We start from the raw sequence: 22372 nt of genomic DNA on the forward strand, positions 1-22372 counted from the left end.
CTTTTGTGCTGTAGAGTGCTCTTTCCATCAAATTGAAACATCGCACCTTTTTTATGAGTTGTGTTCTATTTCCTGGGGTATGTTTATTTCCTTTTGGTTTTTACTCCCAGCGTTGTCCATCTTTTAGACATGAATATATTCCCAATTGTGGGCGAGCGGGTTGCAGTTGCTTCTGGGTTCCCAGATGTCAGCCAGCGAATGCCTGTTTCTTTTTAGAATCAATTAGATCAGGCTTCAACCTGCAACCAGGCAACGCTTAAAGCAAGAAGACTCTGTATTGGCCGCCTGCACAAGATGTAGAAAAGGGGAAAATATTCCTCCAAACTATTTTCCAGGATATCTCCCTCAAGTAACTACAAGCAGCATTTCATTGCCAATGGTGACATTCAAAATTTCACTCAGCTTTTCAATTACGCCTTTTTATTAGCCAAAGCAAACCAACACCGAGTTATGCCAATAAATCAATAACAGTGCAAAGCCCCCCCCGCCACCACTGCACCGCCCCACCCCCCAATCACCACAATTGGTAAGAACTAATTGATTATGCAATTATTTAATCAAAGAAACATACGGCCACGGTTTAGAATTTCTTGGTTTCGTTTGCCATTGTGCAATAGACCACAGCTGGTTTTTGCTGCCAGGTCGCATTGGCCAGAACAGCTGAGTGACTCTGTGAACATAACGCACTCTGGCATGGTGTACTATGGATATCCAAGACAGTGCGTTCTCAATCTCTAGACTTCAAGCGCATCAGGAACAAGTGCTCCTGTGCTTCTCACTTCCAGACTTCAGAACACTTTCACAACACAAACAAGAATCTAAAACAATGTGGGCAGGACTTCTGAAGAGAGGTACGTTTACAGGGTTCTTAGCTTTGCAGTTGTCCGTTGTCTGTGTATTGAGATAGTCGATGTTTACGTGCAATGAAAAATTTGCAGCAAGGTCTCTGCAAATAACTATGTCATCCTTCAGACCAGAAAAGGCTGATTTTGCCTTACAACCGAGTAATAAAGCTTCACATTGACAGTGTACCTGATGCTATTGATCGGATAGAATTTACTGCGTACTATGTTTTAAGTCTGGTTTTGTAAGTGAGGAAACTTAACAATCAATTGACATGACCGATACAGTTAAAAATAAGCTAGTATTAATCCGATTTAATTTAATTTTAAATTTGATATCCAAAGATGGCCAAAGAATATTGATGCTGTGTTTCATCATATTGAATTAGCTTTTGGGATAAAGCTGTTAGGTGAAACGGGTATTTGAATAGTAGATTGGAGTGTCCAATTTTGAGCTTAAGGATGCCTATAAAATGCAGCACTTGAAAATGTAAAGTTAAATTAAATTTCTAATATTAAGGTACAGGTGCTAATAAAATGGGGGCTGACCTTTTTATTCATTTGCGGCAAGTATTTCATTTCTGATGCACAGTTATTTCTGATGCACATTAGATCAGTGCAATCCATTCTTCAGCACCATAAATGTTCACTGTTTTAAACAGCACTTAGCAATATATGATGTTCCTCTGTAACAGGAGGAGCATAAGTAGATGTCCCTATTTTCATACTTACGTAGTTAGGTTTCAGTAAATTGGAAAAGTCCATAGACCTAGAATGTCACGTCTTTACTTCCTTTTGTTACAAATAAAGTTCATTGCTTTTAGTTCAGTCGAATCTTCGAACTGGGTCACCACTAAGTGTTATGATCAAATCAGAAACTCTGTAGGGGACTGTTAAATGATTCTTTAAAAATGCATTTGTAATTTGGACCATTTAATTTCCCATTCTGCAAATGAGAGTAAACTAAAACAGTTTGCTTCACAGTGTATGAACTTTATCAGGAAGCTGTTAATGTGTCAAAGGTATTAAAGTGCTGGACTGACGTATTAAGAATGCTGAGTGGGGAAAACATAAGTAATTAAGGAACATTTTATCCTCCTCCAATCAGGACCATACTTTCAAACGGGGATGATATGGTGACAGAGTGATTAGCACTGCTGCCTCACGGTGCCGGGGACCCAGGTTCGATTCCCAGCTTGGGTCACTGTCTGTGCGGAGTTTGCACACTTTCCCCGTGTCTGCGCGGGTTTCTTCCAGGCTCTTCCGGTTTCTTCTGAAAGATGTGCTGGTTAGGTGTGTTGGCCATGCTAAATTCTCCCTCAGTGTACCCAAACAGAGTGTGGTGACTATGGGATTTTCACAGTAACTTCATTAAGTGTTAATGAAAGCCCACTTGTGACACAAATAATTAAACTTTAAATGTTGCATCTAAATCAGCAATCTTGAAGTAGTTCAAGCTCTGAGCTTAGATTCGGTAAACATGCTACTCAGACTCAATCATCTATTGTATTTATTTTCAAAGAGTATATTTTTCTTAAAAGGCAAGTATTCACATTGCTATTCATAATGGGAGTTGCAATGCTGATACACTTAAATGTTCATCTTTTACTTTACCACCAATAAATAGATGTGTTACCTCTTCGTCATCATGTTTCGACCAAGCTGTTCAGGCTGTGCCACAAATAGATAAAGGGTGTATATTTGACGTCTGTCATTTAAGGTGTCTAAAATAGTTGCTCGAGCAACTAAACCTTTAGCTGTTAGAGCCAAATAAAGCTAAATAAGAACAAACCGACTTGCCACAACAGCTTGGCTTTCCTGAATGTACCCACATTGCAGTAAATGAGCTAGCCTTGGTCCTGATCTTTCATTTCTTTGTCAGCCAAACTGATTCAATTTTGCTGAACTGGAGGATGAGTCCGAACTGATGAGTCGTCATCTTTATAATTGTCGCGCAAGTCTTCTTACCCTGCCCCTTCCCCCTCCTAAACAACGCATCTGCCCAAGTATAAGCAATCTTTCCTAACCGACAGAAAGATACCTTAACTGAGAATGCAATAATTTGTGTCTTTTTAATGAAAATTTGGTCAGCTGTAAAATGTGTTACAGAATACAGTTGTGCAATTTTAACTCCACGTGGATATGTAATTTTGTGAACTCGTAACTGAGCCATTTTACATTTGTAGTTTAAACTCCCAAAATGCTGGCGCAATCAGCAACTGCAGATGTAATTTCGTCCTGTTATTATGATGATTGTAGCAGTCTTCTTCTCTGCTGTCGTAGAAACATAGAAATTGGAAGCAGAAGTCGGCCATTCATCCCTTCAAGCCTGCTCCGCCATTCATTATCACCATGGCCGATCAGATTCAATATCCTGATCCCACCTTCCCCCCACCGCCCCCCCCCCCCCATACCCTTTGGTCCCCAAGTGCCATTTCCAATATCTTTCTGAAATCACACAATGTTTTGGCCTCAACTGCTTTCTGTGGTAGTGAATTCCACACATTCACCACTCACAAAGTGAAGAAATTTCTCCTCACCTCAGCCCTAAAAGGCTTACCCCTTATCCTCAAACTATGACCTGTGGTCCTGTACTCCCCCACCACTGGGAACATTTTTTCTGAATTTAGCCTGTCTAATCCTGTTAGAATTTTACGAGTTTCTATGAGATCCCCTCTTACTCTTTTAAACTTCAATGAATACAATCCTAATTGACTTAGTCTCCCCTCATGGGGCAGACCTGTCATCCCAGGAATCAACCTGGTAAACCTGGAATTTGTCATGTACACTCTTCACATCTCAATATTTTTGCGTTTTCCGACTGTTCACATCAGTGTGATTTTCCCTTTCCACTGCAAGGAATGGAGATTTGGCCAGTGTTAAAGCTCAGGTCAGAAACTCCAAAGTATTTTATGGAACCCGTCTGGATCATAGGTTTTGCACCTTGAATTTGGCTAGGGTAAGCATGATATGTCTCAGCTCAGGTATGATTCAAATGACCCATTAGGGAGCTTTTACCAAAGTTCATTTAAGAATATAGTTAACATGTATGAAAAGACAATCAGCAATAACTTTTATCAGTTACAAATAAAAACAAAACCACCATGAAAATGTATAACCTTTAACAAATATATCTAAGGCGTTCCAGTCAAACAAAAACTTCCTTTAGACAAAACCCTTCCGCAGATTTAAAACATACCAAAGGACTCACTACAGCTGGCAGAGAATTGGTTTAGCCCAGTTTTATATGACATGAATTCAGATAATTCAATCATCAACAATGATTCCCACCCCCCCCAACCCCGTAGCCATCCCCTCCCCCCTGAGAACAGGAGGTTTTCAGTGACGTAGATAAATCCTACTTTGATTTGATTGATTTATTATTGTCATATGTATTAGCATCCAGTGAAAAGTATTGTTTCTTCCATGCTATACAGAAAAAGCATACTGTTCATAGAGAAGGAAATGAGAGAGTGCAGAATGTAGTGTTACAGTCATAGCTAGGGTGTAGACAAAGATCAACTTAATGCGAGGTAGGTCCATTCAAAAGTCTGATGGCAGCAGGGAGGTTAAAATGAATTTCTAACGATTCAACACATAACACAAAATACACATTCAAAATCAGTAGTGAATACCTTTTCTAGAATACTTTTCACTTTGAAATAAAGTGAAATAAAGCTCACGTCTTTTTGTCAGCATCAATTGCTAAGAGATCACAAACTGAACAAATATATGCTTTTTGGTTACAGGTTAGGAATAAACTAATAAGGATTTAACTCCCATCAACTGAAAATAAAATTAAGTCAGCTGATGGATACAACATCTAATGTTCAATGGCAACGTGTAATAATGAGACAAAGTGATATTCCCACAAGGAATCTCAAGTGCATCAGAGAATGTGTAGGAATTTGATGATTTGCATACCAATATTTTAATATCTTTACATAGAGAACACTGGCAGATTAAGTACGAAAGCTGCCATTTGCGATCTCTAAACTATTAAGACGCCTTTGGAAATTTAGGGGCTCAGACATTTGAAGGGTCCAGAAGAGAAGAAATTGTGATTATGCCTAGCAATTCTTCCAAATTCCATATTTCAGAGCCTGGAGTATATTGTCAGTTCTCACCTCTTATACCCTGAGTTTGAATAGCCCCATAACGTCATAAGAAAGGGCAAGTGATTTAGCTAATGTGAAGGGATATGTAGTGAAGTGTAAAGCTGTCACTGCAACTCAGCATTCAGTAGGAAAACTGACTTATTTCTGTAGACAGCTAGTCACAGTCACATCTGAATATTAAGTCAGATGCATCTCAAATTGCCTGAATTTATTAAAGTCCAAGGCAATGGGTAATACTCCATATTGAGTATTGTTCAGAATGACTCAAAATGTAAGGAGAAAACAAACAACTCTGAACAAACAGCCACAGGTCATTGCCCCAGTCGTGGGAGAATGGCAAAATCGGCCCCTGATATTGGCCATTCTGTGCCCAAAGTCCAGGGGTCATGATGTAGTTCTGAACTTCCCCTTAATTCGAACAGCTGCTGGCAGAGAATAATCTGCCTGGGGAGCTTGAGAGAATGGCAAACTACAAAGGGTCGTGAATGAAGACCAGTCCATCACGCAAACCAGCCTCCGATCCATTAACTCTGTCTACACTTCCTGCTGCCTCGGAAAAGCAGCCAACGTAATCAAGGCCTCAGGCACCCCAGACAAAAGCAGGAACTTTACTGCCCTGCCCACCACAGGAATTGGAGAGGGTGAGGGGTGGACGATGGGAAGGTCCATTGACCTTGGGTGGGATTTTACAGTTTTGGGATGAGCAAAGTCGTAAAATCCCACCCATACTCTCGTCCATCTTCTTCCATCAGTTTCCCAGCACCTTTTCCTGAGGGTTGATGATTGTTTTAAGTTTTTCCTTCCTGTTGACCTCTTGACTTAAATAATTTTGAGAAATTTTCTACGCAAGATACCTTTTCAATACTTCTGCCATTTCCTTGATTTCCATTATCAATCATTGTATTAAGGAAGTCTTGTGGCACAGTGGCAGCATCCCTACCTCAGGGCCAGATGCTCCAGATTCAAGTCCCACCCCAGGACTTACTGGCCATTAGAAGGAGTATTCATGACACGGTTCGATGATCTGATAATCAGTCTGGTAATTGGCAAAAAAATGTGTGTGAACATACGATAAAAATAAATCAAAATGGTTTGAGGGATATTTTAGGAGAGGTTTAGCAGAGAATGGCACCACCTCACTGAAGCATTGTGTAAATGGTCGAGAACTTCAAGGTTCGAGGTGTCCATATCACCAACAACCCTGTCCTGGTGCTTCCATGCTGACACTATGGTTAAGAAAGCCCATCAAAGTAGCCTCTACTTTCTAAGGTGGCTAAGGAAATTTGGTATGTTGACTATGACTCCCACCACCTTTTACAGATGCACCATAGAAAGTGTCTTTTCCAGATGTATCATAGCCTGGTATGGCACTTCTTGTCTGACCAAGACCACAAGAAACTACAAAGGGCCATGAACAAAGCCCAGTCCATCACACAAACCTGCCTCCCATCCATTGACTCTGTCTACATTTCTCACTGCCTTGGAAAAGCAACCGGCATAATCAAAACTTGAATTCAAAACTTTGGATGATTAGCTCTATCCTACCTTGACTCCTTTGTTTTCATTTTATTTTTTTTTTACTGTTCTCTACCTTTTATTTCTTTATTATCTTTCTTTATTTTTCTTTCCCCTCCCCACTGTTTCCCCTACTTTATCCCCCATTTCCTTATCTTTTCTGCCCCTTTCCCCCTTTTTCTAAATTTTACCTCTCTCCTAGCGATTCCCCTCCTCTCCCCCCACATCTTCATCTATCACAGCTTACCGTCTGATTTCAGCATCTCTGCCATCTGGCCGTTCACATCCTTTATTCTCTCTTTGGACTGCCATTAGCAGCCTTTTCCCCTGGTTTCCATGGCTATGACTCATTCCCTCAACCTACAGTATAAATATCTCCCACTTCCTATGCCTTTCAGCTTTGACAAAGGGTCATCTGGACACGAAACATCAGCTCTTTTCTCTCTTTACAGACGCTGCCAGACCTGCTGAGATTTTTCAGCATTTTCTCTTTTGGTTTCAGATTCCAGCATCCGCAGTAATATGTTTTTATCCAGCATAATCAAGGACCACATGCACCCCAGACATAATCTTCCACTTTCTTCCATCAGGAAAAAGATACAGCAGTCTGAGATCACTTACCAACTGACTCAATAACAGATGCCATCAGACTTTTGAATGGACCTATCATATATTAAGCTGATCTTTCTCTACATCCTAGCTGTGATTCTCACACTATATTCTCACTCTCCTTCTCCCCTATGTACTCTATGAATGGTATGTTTTGTCTGTATAGCACATAAGAAACAATATTTTTCACTGTGTGCCAATACCTGTGACGATAATAAATCAAATCAAATAAATGGAAGTAGGAAGTGATGAACATCAGTCTTAGCAAAGGTATGGAAGCTAAGTATGGTAACAGCAAACCTGCAATCATTTGTCATCACTCACAGAAGCAAGTTACAAAAGTTGAAAGAACGGTTGTCCAATGCACGCTAGCTTTAGAGCTGTAATTTCGTCACATCCAATTCTGGCTGGAAGCAAAGAAATACAACATTGGACAGATTTGATATGTTACAGGCACGCTTAAAGTTGCTGAACTTGCTACCTTGTAAATAGCAAGGACCTTACAATATTAATGTTCATTGTCTGCATCCTTGCTAAAAGCAAGAAGACAGATGACACAACAGTTTAAAGAAACACAAATATGATTCTACAAGCGTGTACACACACACACACACACACACACAAACACACACACACACACACACACACACACACACACGCACAGTTCTCGGTTTCAGCTGAGCTACCCAGGGGAATTGTCAAGCAGACATCAGACACTTCCCCAGAGATAGGAAATAAAATTCAAAAGGCCAAGTCAATTCGTGTTACATTTGCACACTTCTTGTTGGCCACGTCATCGCAAGCCATGGCAGGGAGCCAGAGGCTCTTTTTATTGGGGAATGATGTGTGTGGCATGAATGGAGGAGAAGGGGGCCTAATGAGGCAAGACGAAAAGCAAATAGCGCAATATAGCAAATATTTCAAAATGAAACATTGGTTTGCACTGAGTTGAAAATTCTCCACGGCTTTCTTGGTCACCTTTAACTCATTATGTATCCAGCCAAAACCTTCTGTTTCTGGAAAATATATATGGGGTTAAAAAAATTTCAGAAGTTAACTGTAAGTTATTTCTTGATGGTAATGATGTCTAAACTGTTAACATTCTTGTGCGAATGTCAACTCTCACCAAGGACTGGGAGCGTACAGAGTAGCTGGCAGTCACAATGACCGACACTGACCCAGAACGGAATAAAATATGCACATTAAATTGAAAATGTGTTAATTATATATACAGCAACAGATAAGCAGAGACTGAGGCAGGAGCTGTAATCTCAATTTGGCCTTTAAATCTGGTTAAAAATCATTCAGAAGTTATATTCATAGTTCATCATATTGAATTAACCCTTCCAGCAGATCACTCACTTCTAATTGCTCCAACAGTATCTGTTCTTCAACATCTTATCAGTATAAAAAATTGGAAGGCAGTCCAACAGCTGTTAATTTGGAATGTTATCCTGGTTCCTGCGATGCAGTTTTCATGGATTGAGAATACTTCCAGCATTTCTGAAGTTTTTTTTTAAAGAAATGACAAAGTTTTTTTTAATTGGAAATAGAGCAGATGTTAAAATACAGTTCGACTGTGCTGGCTGCTGCACAGAAACATCAACAGTTTGATAGTTCATTTGTCAAATATCCCAAGGGTCTAATCTGCAAAAATGTTGCTTGCGTAGATTAACATATTAACAATCTGGAGTTCTTCCCGTCTTTTATCCGATCCACAGGAATAATCTTCAATTCATTATTTTCTCCAATCAAACAAATAGTTATTTCAAGACTTTTAGCTAATTTTCATTCACGTTAACTATTTGCATCACAGAATCATAGAATCCCTTCTGTGCAGAGGTTTATTTATTAGTGTCACAAGTAGGCTTGTGAAATGAAGTTAACCAGCCTCCTATCCATTGACTCTGTCTACACTTCCCGCTGCCTAAGCAAAGCGGCCAGCATAGTTAAGGACTCCATGCACCCAGACATTCTCTCTTCCATCTTCTTCCTTCGGGAAAAAGATATAAAAGTCTGAGGTCGCATACCAATCGACTTAAGAGCGTCCCTGCTGCTGTCAGAATTTTGAACGGATTTACCTTACACTAAGTTGATCTTTCTCGACACCCTAGCGAGGACTGTAACACTACATTCTGCACTCTCTTGTTTCCTTCTCTATGAATGATATGCTTTGTCTGTAAGGCATGCAAGAAACAATACTTTTCACCGTATGTTAATACATGTGACCATAATAAATCAAATCAAGTCAAATCGAAGCACTCCAGTGCCTTGTTCAGGCATGGCCAATGCACCTAACCAGCACACCTTTCAGGCTGTGGAAGGAAACCGGAGTACTCAGAGGCAACCCACGTAGACATGGGGAGAATGTGCAGACTCTGCAAGTCAGTGACCCAAGCCCAGGAATCGCACCTGGATCCCCGGCGCTGTGAGGCAGTAGTGCTAAACCATTGTGCTGCCTTGTGCCACCATGCCACCCTAGGAAGCCTTTTGGCCTATCGAGCCTGTACCAAGAACAATTCCACCCAGGCCCTATCCCCTTAACCCCATGTATTTATCCTGCTAATCCCCCTGACACTAAAGGGCAATTTAGCATGGCCAATCCACCTAACCCGCACAGCTTTGGAGTGTGGGAGAAAACCGGAGCACCTGGAGGAAACCCACGCAGATACAGGGAGAATGCAAACTCCACACAGACGATCACCCAAGGCCAGAATTGAACCCATGTTCCTGGCGCTCTGAGGCAGCAGTGCTAACCACTGTGCCACCATACCACCTATCCCATACTGGGATATGGTTGCGGGGCTTGGATAACCCTTGCTGTTTGACTCAGTTGGTTTCATGCATGTATAAGGCTTGACTACAAATATCAGATTTGCTGGCCACATGAGACATTAGCCTGAATCTTCAGCCCCATCATGAGGGAGGAACATGGCAGATGGTCCTGAGATTTTGGCAAATTGTCATTGGGATCGAGCCTTTCTGCTTCCACTAGAAGGAGGCTCTGAGCGGGAACACCCATATGGCAACTTTCTCACTCTGCCTCCACTTGGTTCCCTTTAAGTGACTACTACTTAAGAGCCTCTTCTCAACAGTTGCAATCTTGCCAGCTCCAGGCGGACTCGCTGATGTGCCACCTGGTAAAACTATACGGCCTGCTTGTCATGTGGTTGGGGGGGCGGGGTTGGGTATGGGCATTTCTCCACCTGCACTACTCTGTCTATATGGAGGATAGGAAGTGTTCCCCATATCCATTGGAGGGTCCTGATGTTCACGCGGAAGGGGAATTCCTTTAATTAAATTTTGAAATCAGGATTCCCAGCACTGCTGGCATTTTTGGCCCCTCCCCTCCAGTTGGCTGTGTGAACCAGGCCAGCCCTTTGAAACAGAGCAGAGTTCAATGAGTTCTGGTGAGGTGTGAGTTCTGTGCGAGTTCTGAGCTTCACACAGAGTTCCACAGTCAGTCTGGGGGCCAGAAGCCCAGGTGAGTTGAAGGGTCGCGGAGTGGGGAGGATAGAGGGAAGGCTTTGGCGGGGGATTGATGCAGGATGGAGGGGGGAGGGGCTTCAGAATGGTGCTTTTGATGGAGGAGCCTCCCCCCTCCCCAACCCCCACCTTCCCATCTGGGATATAACTACATTTAATTTTGGCCTTCCCTCCCCCCCACTAAGTTCAATCCTCCTGCCAGCCTGAAAATTGGGACCACATGGAGACAGCCCTGAATTGGCCACTTCAGAGCTTTAACTGGGGTATAGATGGGTTTCAAGCCTCAGGCCTCGCCCGCTCCACTGTTAAAATTGCAGTGTGGTTACAGTGAGCGGGAATTCAGAGAGAATCCTATCCCTGCAATTTCAACACTACCCCCTCCCTGTCCCCCATTTAAAAACCTGCCAGCGAGCGAGCTTAAGATTCTCACCCAAGTCCTGCTTAATTCTATCTTTCAGCAATATGGAAGATGTGCTGGTTAGGTGCCTTGGCTGTGCTAAATTCTTCCTTAGTATACCCACAGTAAGTAGTCTCACAATGCCAGCTTGAAGTCCAACAGGTTTATTTGGTAGCATGAGCTTTCAGACCACCGCTCCTTCATCAGGTAAGTGCAGAATTGTTTCACAAACAGGGCATATATACAGTTTGTGTCTATATATGCCCCTGTTTGCAGAACAAATCCTGCACTCACCTGATGAAGGAGCAGCACTCTGAAAGCTTGTGCTACCAAATAAACCTGTTAGGCTTTAATCTGGTGTTGTGAGACTACTTGCTATGCCTACCCCAGTCCAATGCTGGCAACTCCACATCACTGTACCCAAACAGGCATGATGGTACAATGATTAGCACTGCTGCCTCACAGCACCAGGGACCCGGGTTTGATTCCCGGCTTAAGTCACTGTCAGTTTACATATTCTCCCCTTTTCCATGTGGGTTTCCCCTGGCTGCTCCGGTTTCCTGCCACAGTCCAAAAGACATGCTGATTAGGTGCATTGGCCGTGCTGAATTCTCCCTCAGTGTACCCGAACAGGGACCAGAGTATGGCAACAAGGGGATTTTCACGGTGATTTCATTGCAGTGGTATAAGCCTACTTGTGACACTAATAACAAGCTTTAAACTTTTGCATTCCTTCTTGCTGCACAGTGGGTTTACAATGGTCGTAAGGAGTGCAAACACTTCCTTTGCTCACACACTCCAGTTTGAGCTGAAACATGTACATAGTTGTTTGAACAATCCCTGCAGACAGCAGTGACTATCTGTTTGGCAATATTGTGGCAATTGCTCATAAGGATTCTTTGTACATGTCCCAACTAGGCTCACGGTACAAATCTTCAATATAAAGTTATTCTTACTGATCTCAGTGATGCCTCTGCTTGTTGGTGACCTGAGGCATTTTAGTCTTCTTAAGGAGTGCATGCACAGAAACACTTGCTGTTGCTGTCAGGGTAGAAGACAATGCTGTGAGTGCGATCTTCTAGAAAGCCTGCTGAAGCATGAATATTGTTTCACCTTTTCAGGATGTGAATAAGTCTATTAGAGTTACATTTTATCATGCATTTGACCACAATAATTGTACCAACACTGCTTGGATCACTGTTTCACTGACAGATCTACGTCTAACCCAACCAAAATTAATCCCTCTCAGAAAAAGGCTGAAAGGAATAAAGGAAGGTATAAAGGAAATCGTAGAAAACAAAAAAAAAGAGAAAATAGAATTAGGGGAAGGCCATTCAGCTCTTAGAGCCTGTCCTGCCGTTCATTTATGGCTGATCAGCAAATTCAATATCCTGATTCCCCCCTTCACCCCATAGCCCTTGATCCCTTTAGCCCCAAGACCTATATCTAATTTCTTCTTGAAATCACACAATGTTTTGGCCTCAACTACTTTCTGTGGTTCGTGAATTCCACAGATTCACCACTCTCTGCGTGAAGAGATTTCTCCTCGCCTCAGTCCTAAAGGTTTACCTCTTACCCTCACAGTATGACCTCTAGTTCTGGTACTCCCCCACCCTCAGGAAGATTCTTTCTGAATCTACCTTGCCTGGATAAGAAATTAAGCCGACGGCATGTCAACCCTTGCGGTTGGATTCAAAAAAAACAACCTTCGGCATGCCTTTGAACTCTGATGGGTAGGCAGTGCAAGACCCTTGTACGTAAACGTGGATTACATTGCGCTTCTTTGTTCCTAAATTTTGTATTGGGACCCCAGAGCCAGCTTTATGCCTACCATCTTGAAGGACAAAGGCAGCAGACACATGGGAAACCACCAAGTTGCCCTCAAAAACCACACACCATCCTGACTCAAGTATTTTATTATTCCTTCATAAGCGTTGGGGTCAAAATCCTAGAACTCCCTCTTGAACAGCACTGTGGGTGTACCTCTACACCACATGGATTGCAGCAGGTTAAGGAGGCACCTGCTCATGGGGCAATTAGGGATGGCCAATAAATGCTGGCATTGCAGTCAACACTCAAATCCCATGAAATAATTATTTGTAAATAGACAAAGCAGCCTGCCCCACCAACAGTTAAAAGCTGGAAGACAGTGCAAACTAGGACAAGGTTAGGAGATCATTGGGAGCTGAGCTAGGGTTTTAAGATTAGGGGCTAAATTTTCCAGTCCTGCTCACCAGGGGAATCATCGCAGGCAGCACAGAAAATTTGATAGACCATTTAAAGTCTATTGACCTCAGATAGGGGTTTCTGGTCTTGGGGTGGATGCAATCAAGATATCCTGTTCTACGATTGGCCAAAGATCCAGGGAACAGCAGGAGACAGAAAATAGTCAAGTAACTGAGCGAGAGGTAAATGAGCGATGGATGAGAAATCAAAAATTGATAGGGTCAAACAACATCAGAACACCAAGCACACTTCACCCATTGTCTCCAGTCGAAATACAACTCCTGACCATCTGCTTTTCAGGTACAGAATAGATGGCTATGATTTGAATTTCACCTCCCCAACTGAGGACAAGATCAGGCTTAGTTGTGTGTTCTTCAGCGGTAGATAACTGACAGGCACTCATGCATGAATAATGGCCACTTGAGTGAGATGCAGGAAGATAATCGCCTCTTGTGAATCACACCCAAGTGAGGAAGTCGGTGATTTCAGATAAGGTACAGAGGAAAGAAAGGAGAAAGAAAGGTAAACATTTCACAAAAGCACAGTAGCAGCAACAGTCTCTCAGCATTCCAGGTCAATTATCTAGTGAAGTCAGCCACAAGATTCACTAATGCACCAATGGCTTATTATGCAGGGAGATAGTTATTAAAGTTCACAAATGTCCGTTCATAGTTTAAAGTCTCTTGGGAAACAACAAATATATGGATGCATCCAGAGGGAATATCATTCAGGTGATGCACCACTCTATGAAGCTTAAGCAACTTGGGATTTTAGTAATAACATTTTTGACTAATGTTAATTCTTTCCATATAAATAGCAGTTGCCTTAGAAACTCACTGTATGCATTTTGAACCAAGATTGCACATTATCCTTACTGAAAGTGTCATTTGCTTTTTCACTTCCTTCACAAGAGAAAATGGATGAGGCAAACCCCAATGTAAAATTCACTGTGTATGAATTTCAGACATTGGTTTTTCAATTTAAAAATAATTGCTTTTTGTCCCTAATGGTTCCATTGGTTAGTATTGTGTCTGACATAGAATGGAGACATGACACACAAGAAAGACTCCACATGATGAGTAGGTTTATCTCAAATAATGGAGCTTTATAATTAGCCTCAGTGTCCATGGGTTTGGGAAGAGAAAAATGATTCCAGGTTCCTGCTCATGCCCGCTGTGCCAATGGATTGCCCTGAAAGTTGTGAATCTAATGACATCAAGTCAGGACAAGATGGAACTTGGCAGTAAGGTGTAGGAACATACACGTGAAGAATATCCATTCAGGAAGTGCACACCCACGATGATGAATTAGTAGAGGTTGGAACAAAATGTGAAGATTGAAACATTTAAGCCGCCTTGGTGATGTGGGATGGTTGCAATGCTTTACCAAGCCACTTTTCGCATCAACTGGCAGATGGATATCCTTGTGGTCACAGTATACATTTAGCCTGTGGGAGGGAGACTAAAATGTGCCAGAAAAAGGCTGCATATTTGGAGGGCATCATGAATTTTTAGGAAGGTATAACTTGTACAGTAGATTTTTTGGGCACTCCATGATGGTACACAGTGCACACAAGAAGTTCCACCAGTTGATATTCCTGGCCCAGAGTATTCAAAAGGTTGCACCAATTTTTTTTTTGTTAAAAAGCATCTAAAATAAGTCACACCAAAGCAAAATATCGCAGAATTTTAAGCACAAATTGCATTTAGCACATTTCACATTCTTTGGCATGAGTTGCATTAGTATCTGGGTCCCCTCACAAGATAATCCATGCTCCCCAAGGCTAATTAATCACCATTGGGAATTTCCACTAATCCCGCTCATTTATGGGTCTTTAAATGAAGGTCTTAAAAAAAACAAGATTAAAAAGATTAAAAAATTTTTGGAAGGACAAGGCAAAATTTTCAAGGCTACTGATTTTATTTTAAATTTAAACTTAATAACTGACCACCATAAGTCACCATAACCAGGAAATGGAACAAAAACAGAAAACGCTGGGAAATCTCATCAGCTCTGACAGCATCCGTGGAGAGAAAATAGAGCGAACCTTTCAAATCTGGCTGTCCCTTTGTCAGAGTTGAAGACAAAGAAAGCAGGCCGAGATTTACTCTGTAAGGGTGGGCAGGGGGGAGGGTACAATTGACAAAGATGTCATAGACAAAAAAAAGGGAATGTAAATGGGGGTAGTAAAGGCTAAGGATGGTGCTAATAGTATCCATTAGGAGATCAGAATGTGTAAATGGCAGAACAAAGGCTTTTAACCGGGAGATGGTTCTGACTAGTTTTTTAAAGATTTATTTTGAATTATTTAAAATCAGGTGTTGGATTGGACACAGTCCGTATAGATTTCACAGAGGCGGAAAATGCCATGGGCCATTTACCTGCGCAACATTCCCCAACGAGGTCAGTGATGACGTGTGTGAAGCACATAGGTAAGGACCCATAAGGAATCAACAGGCTCTGTGGTGAAGCACTTCACATGGTGCTACATGGACAAATGTTTCCCTTTCTAATTAAACATGGTTATTTTCTTGTGATAACCCCATTTTCAGTTTTATTAATCCAACTCTGCAGCTCTTGTTTGAACATCTGTTCTGGTGATATCTGCCACAGGGCATCGGGAGGGGATCATTTCTGCTCTCGTTGCAAACCAAATCTGTTTTCCGACTGAAGGGAAGTCTTTTTTTAACCATCTTCCCAATTCTTTGCCAAACTAATAAGGATCAGTGGAGTCCACCTGAAAATAAGAGATTTTTTTAATTCATCTGGAACAGGTTACAAATATTAAGACGTTTTCTTTGAAGGTTAATTGCATGTCATCTCCAAAATTGGTCAACTGTAATTCAAAGGGTAACACATCCACCTTTCTGAAGGCTGTGGGTTCAAGTCCTAGTCCAAGTGTTTTGAGTACAAAGATGAAGCCTGATGTGACAATGCAGTGCCAAGGGAGTGCTCCGTTGTCAGAGGTGCCACAGTTTGAATGAGATGTTAAACCAAGGTCCAAGTGGGCATCAGAAATCCCGCGGCAATAGTTTGCAGAGCAGTGGAGATATCCCTCCCCAACGCCCCCCCCCCCCCAACTCCACTGCCACCCCACCGTGCCCTGGCTAATATTTAGTCCTCAATTAACCTCACCAATTACTTGGACATTATAACACAGCTGTTGTGGGACCTTGCTGTGTGCAAATTGGTTGCTATGTTACAATGACTCTTCTTGAAAAATACTTCATTGGCTGTAAAGAATTTTGGGATATCCTGAGATTGGGAAAGGTGCTATATGATTGCAAGTCTTTTATTTTCAATATATGTTAGCCACATTACAGGTTTTCTTGAGTCCTTCCAAAGAAAGCTGTGTTGATTCAGGAACTGTTCATTTGAATTGGAAAATTCTATGTGCTATTTCAGGTGAAAGAGTGAAATCAGGGAACTATAGACCTAACATCTATTGTCAGCATATTGCTAGAGTATATGATTAAGGATAGGATGATAGAACCTTGAAAATGTTCAGCTCATCAGAAAGAGCAGTGTGCATTTGTAGATTATTAGTCTTGACTGAGTTTTTTGAAGGGATGTCCACAGTGGTGGACAGAGGAATGATATGGATGTTATTTATTTGCTCTTAGCTCTGACAAAGGATCATGTAGACTCAAAATGTTGGCTCTATTCTCCCCCCATGGATGCTGTCAGACCTGCTAAGGTTTTCCAGCATTTTCTGTTTTTTCGTCTGAGATTCCAGCGTCCACAGTATTTTGCTTTTATCTTACGTAGATATTATTTATGTTGACTTCCATAAGGAATTTGATTAAGTTCCTCACAGGAGACTGTTGGGCATTCATAACATTGAATGCAATTGTTGACCTGGTTAGAAAATTGGCTAAGTGGCAAAAATCTGTTGGGATTTCAACTATTTGCCTGATCTGTTAATGACTTAGCTAACGAATAGAAAGCTGCAAATTCAAATTAGCTGATGATACAAAGATAGGCACTATGGTTAGCACTGTCTATTTTAACATGTCGCATGCACTTTCTTATCAAATGTGTTGAGTTAATTTTAGCCCTTATCCGTTCATCCATCTACATCCTTGACCCGATTGTCATCTTGAAATTGAATGTCAGGCTCCATTGCTGAAGCTGCTGCCAGCAAGTTTGCTGTCTCTTTTGTACTGAGCATTTCTTATCCTTTCAGTAAGTCACAACACTTCATAATCGGAAGTCAATCTGAAGCCTTATGATTACTCCAAAATCTGGCAAGAGTCCTCCTATTGGTGTTCAGGATGCTAGAAAATCATCTGCAAATTCTCTCCCACTTGTAATCATTCATGTGTGCGCCTCTCTCTCTCCCAACCATTTCTTTAACTTTTCTAATTATCAATATCATTGCGATCAGCACTGCTGTGACTATTCCTTCTCATCTCCAAATATGTCATTCTACGTGATGCTGTTGCTCTCTATTTATGGTGGCACAGTGCTTAGCATCGCTGCCTCACAGGGATCTGGGTTTGATTCCCGGCTTGAGTCACAGTCTGTGCAGACTTTGCACATTCTCCCCTTGGCTGCGCAGGCTTCCTGCAGGAGCTCTGGTCAGCTCTTTTCTCTCCGTACAGATGCTACCAGACCTGCTGAGATTTTCCACTATTTTCTCTTTTGGTTGCAAGTAAATACTGATTGCCCATTACCAAGGAACCAGCTTGAAGGCTTCAAACTTTGGACTATTATTCTTCACATGCGTGGGAAATAAGTTATATAACTGAAATGTTATTCACAATTGAAAACCAATACAATGGGATATTGCACTAAATCAGCTTGCCACCCATGTTCCAGTCTGAGCCAGTTCCAGCTGTTTTGAAACTCCTTCTGCTCTCCTTCCTAGCAGGAGCCTGTTGACTTTCTGCAGAACAAAGTTGCTTCTGTCGTATGCTATACGCACTCCCTGGCTTTCCAATTCCATTTCTCCGTTTCCATCCTTAGCTTTCTGCTCTCATTACCTGGAGTGGAATTTTATATTTTTACACTCTTTTCATTCCCACAGGCTTCTCTACTCTGCCGAAACCATGCGACTGGCAACTCGTAGCCCATCATTTCTTTAGAGCAGGCATGATTAGATGCTGCGCGTCAGTGAGTAAATTTGACCATCTGTGATAACTCACAGATGCAGCACAGGATTTGTTTAACTGCCTTAAGCTTATCAGCTCCCGCTGGGACAAAATATTGAATAAATGTATAATGTGCATTGCGGTGCAATAAAATCACAAAAACTTATTAGCATTCTAAGTTAAACTTCCACACGTGAGTGGCTTTGTCACTTGTTCGCGATGGCTGCATTTTCCATAGCATTGCCTGACTTACGACTCCCCCGATGTGAGATTTCTGGAAGATGGTTGAATTATTTGGCTTAAAATAAGATCCCAAAAGTATAACTTTTATTACGGTGATAACTGCATCGTGAAAAGGCACTTGGAAAGCCCAGATATATTGTGAAGCCTGACAAAATACATCCAAGAGATAGAGGTTGTACCAAGCTGAATGCCATGTTTGTTTCTGCTTAAGTTCAGGAGGGAAGTCATAAAAATGAGTAAGGACACATTCACAGCTAGCCTCCCAATACACTGTGAAGGTCACCAGCTCACATTTCGCAGTCTTATTTATTACTTTCAAGATTCAATCACTTATGGTGGAGTGGTGGTAATGTCACAGGAGTGGTAAACCAGAGGCCCCAGCTATTGCTGCGGGGACACATATTCCAATCTCACCACCACAGATGGTGGCAGTTAAATTTCATCTATAAAATACAGAATTGAAAGCTAGTTTCAGTAATGGTGACCATGAAACCTTCATTGATTGTGCGGTTAAAAACCCATCTGACTCATGAATATCCACGGGGGAGGGAAATCTGCCAGCCTTACCTGTTCTGACCTATATGGGATTCCAGGCTCACTTCACAGCGTCAGGGACCCAGGTTCGATTCCCAGCTTGGTCACTGTCTGTGCGGAGTTTGCATGTTCTCGTCATGTCTGCGCAGGTTTCCTCTGTGTGCTCGGTTTGTTCCTACAGTCCGAAAGACGTGCTGGTTGAGTGCATTGACCATTCTAAATTCTCCCTCAGTGTACCCGAACAGGCGCCAAAGTACAGCAACTAGGGGATTTTCACAGTAACTTCATTGCAGTGTTAATGTAAGCCTGCTTGTGATACTAATAAATAAACTTAAACAATATGGTTGACTCTTAAGTGCCCCAATGGCCTCAAGTCACGCAGTTCAAGGGCAAATTAGGGATGGGCAATAAATGATGATCTTGCCAGCAATGCCTAACATCCCATGAAAGATTAAGTAAAAACAAAACATGGGATAAGGTTTTCCACCAAATTTGTTGTCCCAAGTGGGACATAAATATACAAATTGTTGATGTGGGGAAACTTGTCTAGGAAAAAGTAGGAGAAAATTATTTGTTTTATTGTGAACACCTTTTCTTTGCAATGACAACATCAAACTCTTTGCCATTTCCAAACTGCCTGTGTCTGTCATCTTTGTCTGTTGCATGGTTAGCAAAGTATCTTACACCAGTTGTCTGCAAGGAACCTCATTATTATCAGGCCACACTTTCCCAAAGCCAACTTTGTTCAATTCCAGTAGTAGCCACCGCTGTGGCACAGTGGTTGTACTATTGCCAGTTGGGAATTTGAGCCTTGCATGCAAGCCCAGACTGAACACTTCAGTGCAGTCCCAGCAGAGTGCTGCACTGTCAGAGGTACCATTCTCAGCTTGAAATGTTAAACCACAACTGTGTCTGCCTTCACAGATGGACGTGGAAAAATCACATGATCCTATTTGAAGAGGAGCAGGAGAGTTTGCTGTGTACAAATTGGTTGCGTCATTTCCTTACATTACGCTAGTGACTATGTGTCAAAAGTATTTCACTGGTTGTAAAAGTCCAAAGATGTGCAGGTTAGGTGGATTGGCCAGGCCCCTCAGTGTCAAGGGGACTAGGTAGAGTAAATGCATGGAGTTATGGAGATAGGGCCTGGGTGGGATTGTGGTCAGTGCAGATTCGATGGGTCAAGTGGCCTCCTGTAGGATTCTATGATTCTATAAATTCTGAGTTTGTGCAACGCTGTGTACCATAAATCTGTTCTTTCCCTTCTTCTGTGTATGTTGGCCCTAATAGTGGTCGGAATTTTACTGGCATGCCCAGCCCGGAATCGAGTCGGGCAAGGCTCACAGGACGGCATTCTCTGTTGACCTCGGGTGGGATCTTATGAGCCTCAGACGGGCGAGACGGTAAAATTCCTGTGACTTGGTAGACTTGAAGGAAATAAGATTTCTATGCCCCCATGGAGGAAATTTTGTCAGTACAGACTTACGGGGGCAGCTCGGTGGCACAGTGGTTAGCACTGCTGCCTCACAGCGCCAGGGATCCAGGCCTTGGGTGACTGTTTGTGTGGAGTTTGCATGTTCTCCCCGTGTCTGCATGGGTTTCCTCCGGATGCTCCAGTTTCCTCCCACAGTCCAAAGATGTGCTGGGTAGATGCATTGGCCATGCTAAATTGCCTCTTAGGGCTTGATTTTACCATCAGGATGTACTTGTTTTCAGGTGCAAAAACTTGGTAAAGTCACGAGTGAGGTGAGCAGCATCTCCACACCAGCTCCCCCTTTACCTAGGCCCAAAAATGGCCACGAGCAGGATTGCAGCCAGAAGAGGCACGACGACCATTTAAATGCATTTGCATGCATTTTGCCCATCCAGAATTGGCGCAAAACAAACATGCTCCACAAAAGTCCGATTCAGGTGCTCCAGTTAGTGAGGAGGTAAGTACTGAGAATCTGAAGGCTGTCTGCTTGAGATCAGTGGGGGGGCAGGTTGGGGGGAGAAGGGTGTGTCCACTGCCATTCTGCCTGTGATCAATGGGGGGGAAGGGGGTGTGTGCTGCCACTCTGCCTGAGATCAATGGGGAGGGAAGGGGGGGTCCATTGCCACTCTGCCTGAGATCTGTGGGGAGGGAAGGGGGGGTCCATTGCCGCTCTGTCACTCTGTCTGAGATCAGTGAGAGGGAAGGGGGGGGTCCGCTGCCACTCTGCTGAGATCAGTGGGGAGGGAAGGGGGGGTCCATTGCCGCTCTGCCTGAGATCAGTGAGAGGGAAGGGGGGGGCCTGCTGCCTTTCTGCCTGTGATCAGTGAGGGGGAAGATGGTTGAGGGCTGCAATTGGTCTGTGTGCGGGGTGGGGGGGGCGGGTGCGGTGGGAGGATAAGCGGGTCAGTGATGTTGTGGGGGTGGGGCAATGACTGTGGGCTCCAGGGGGAGGCACTATCCAGCCGGGAGGGATTAGGCAGGGAGCAGCATTTTATCTTTTTCTGTGCATGCGCAATTGGAGATGCTGATCAGAGCTGCAGGATTTTGGGTGCGTTAAGCCCCGCTCACAGGCTTCTGCAATACAATTCAGAATTGCTGATTTTTTTTTCAGGCAGAGTGCATATGGGGGCACCTGAGAATGAGTCCAAAAGTCAGATCTGAAACTCTCCCAGTTTCAAGTCCACCCAGCACCTAGAATCAAAATGGTAAAATAGGGCCCTTAGTGTCCAAAGATGTGCGGGTTAAGCGGATTAGAGGGTTGAATTTTTAGCATGATGAATGGCCAATGCACCTAACTTGCACGTCCTTTGGACTGAGAGAGAAAACTGGAGCACCCGGAGGAAACCCAAGCTGACACGGCAAGAACGTGCAGACTCCACACAGACAGTGATCCAAGCCAAGAATCAAACCCAGATCCCTAGCGCTGTGAGGCAGAGGTGCCAACCACTGTGCCAGCATGCTGCCCTAAATGGGGTTACAGGGATGGAGTGGGTAAGATGCTCTGCCAGAGAGTTAGTGCAGCCTCAGTGGGCCAAATAGCCTCCTTCTGCCCTGGGGATTCTATGATTAACAACTCAAATATGCTCTGAAAGATTGATGGGAGCAGTTCAGGAGGCTGGAAGTGATAAATTCAGTGATAAATTCCAGCCAGCCAGGCACAGAGGTGGACATGTGGGTCACTTAATGAACACCATTGAATTGGGGTTCCCACACACTAAACTGGGAATGTGATTTGAAGGTTGCCATACAGATCACCCAGGGGCTGAGGCCATCAGCAAGAGAAGCAGAAACTGCTGGCTTCACCAGCTAAGTGCCACTTTCAACACTTCTAGTGG

The 22372-nt window shown here is 42.9% G+C and overlaps 1 protein-coding gene across 2 annotated transcripts in view; it reads left to right on the plus strand.

Annotated features, from left to right (window-relative positions):
• znf385c (zinc finger protein 385C) overlaps nucleotides 1-22372 on the plus strand; it is a 335644-nt gene that overhangs the window by 81474 nt on the left and 231798 nt on the right. Inside the window, exon 1 of one of the 2 annotated variants that reach the window (XM_080213588.1) lies at nucleotides 739-851. The exons of the other annotated variant lie outside the window; for it this stretch is intronic. Coding sequence (XP_080069714.1) covers nucleotides 827-851 — 25 coding nt within the window. The 5' untranslated portion in view covers nucleotides 739-826. Of the gene's footprint in view, nucleotides 1-738; nucleotides 852-22372 lie in introns of those variants that run through there. 2 annotated transcript variants of the gene reach the window in all.

This window comes from Carcharhinus amblyrhynchos, chromosome 27 (genome assembly GCF_965287045.1).
Source record: "Carcharhinus amblyrhynchos chromosome 27, sCarAmb.v2.hapA, whole genome shotgun sequence".
NCBI classification, from domain to species: Eukaryota; Metazoa; Chordata; class Chondrichthyes; order Carcharhiniformes; family Carcharhinidae; genus Carcharhinus; species Carcharhinus amblyrhynchos.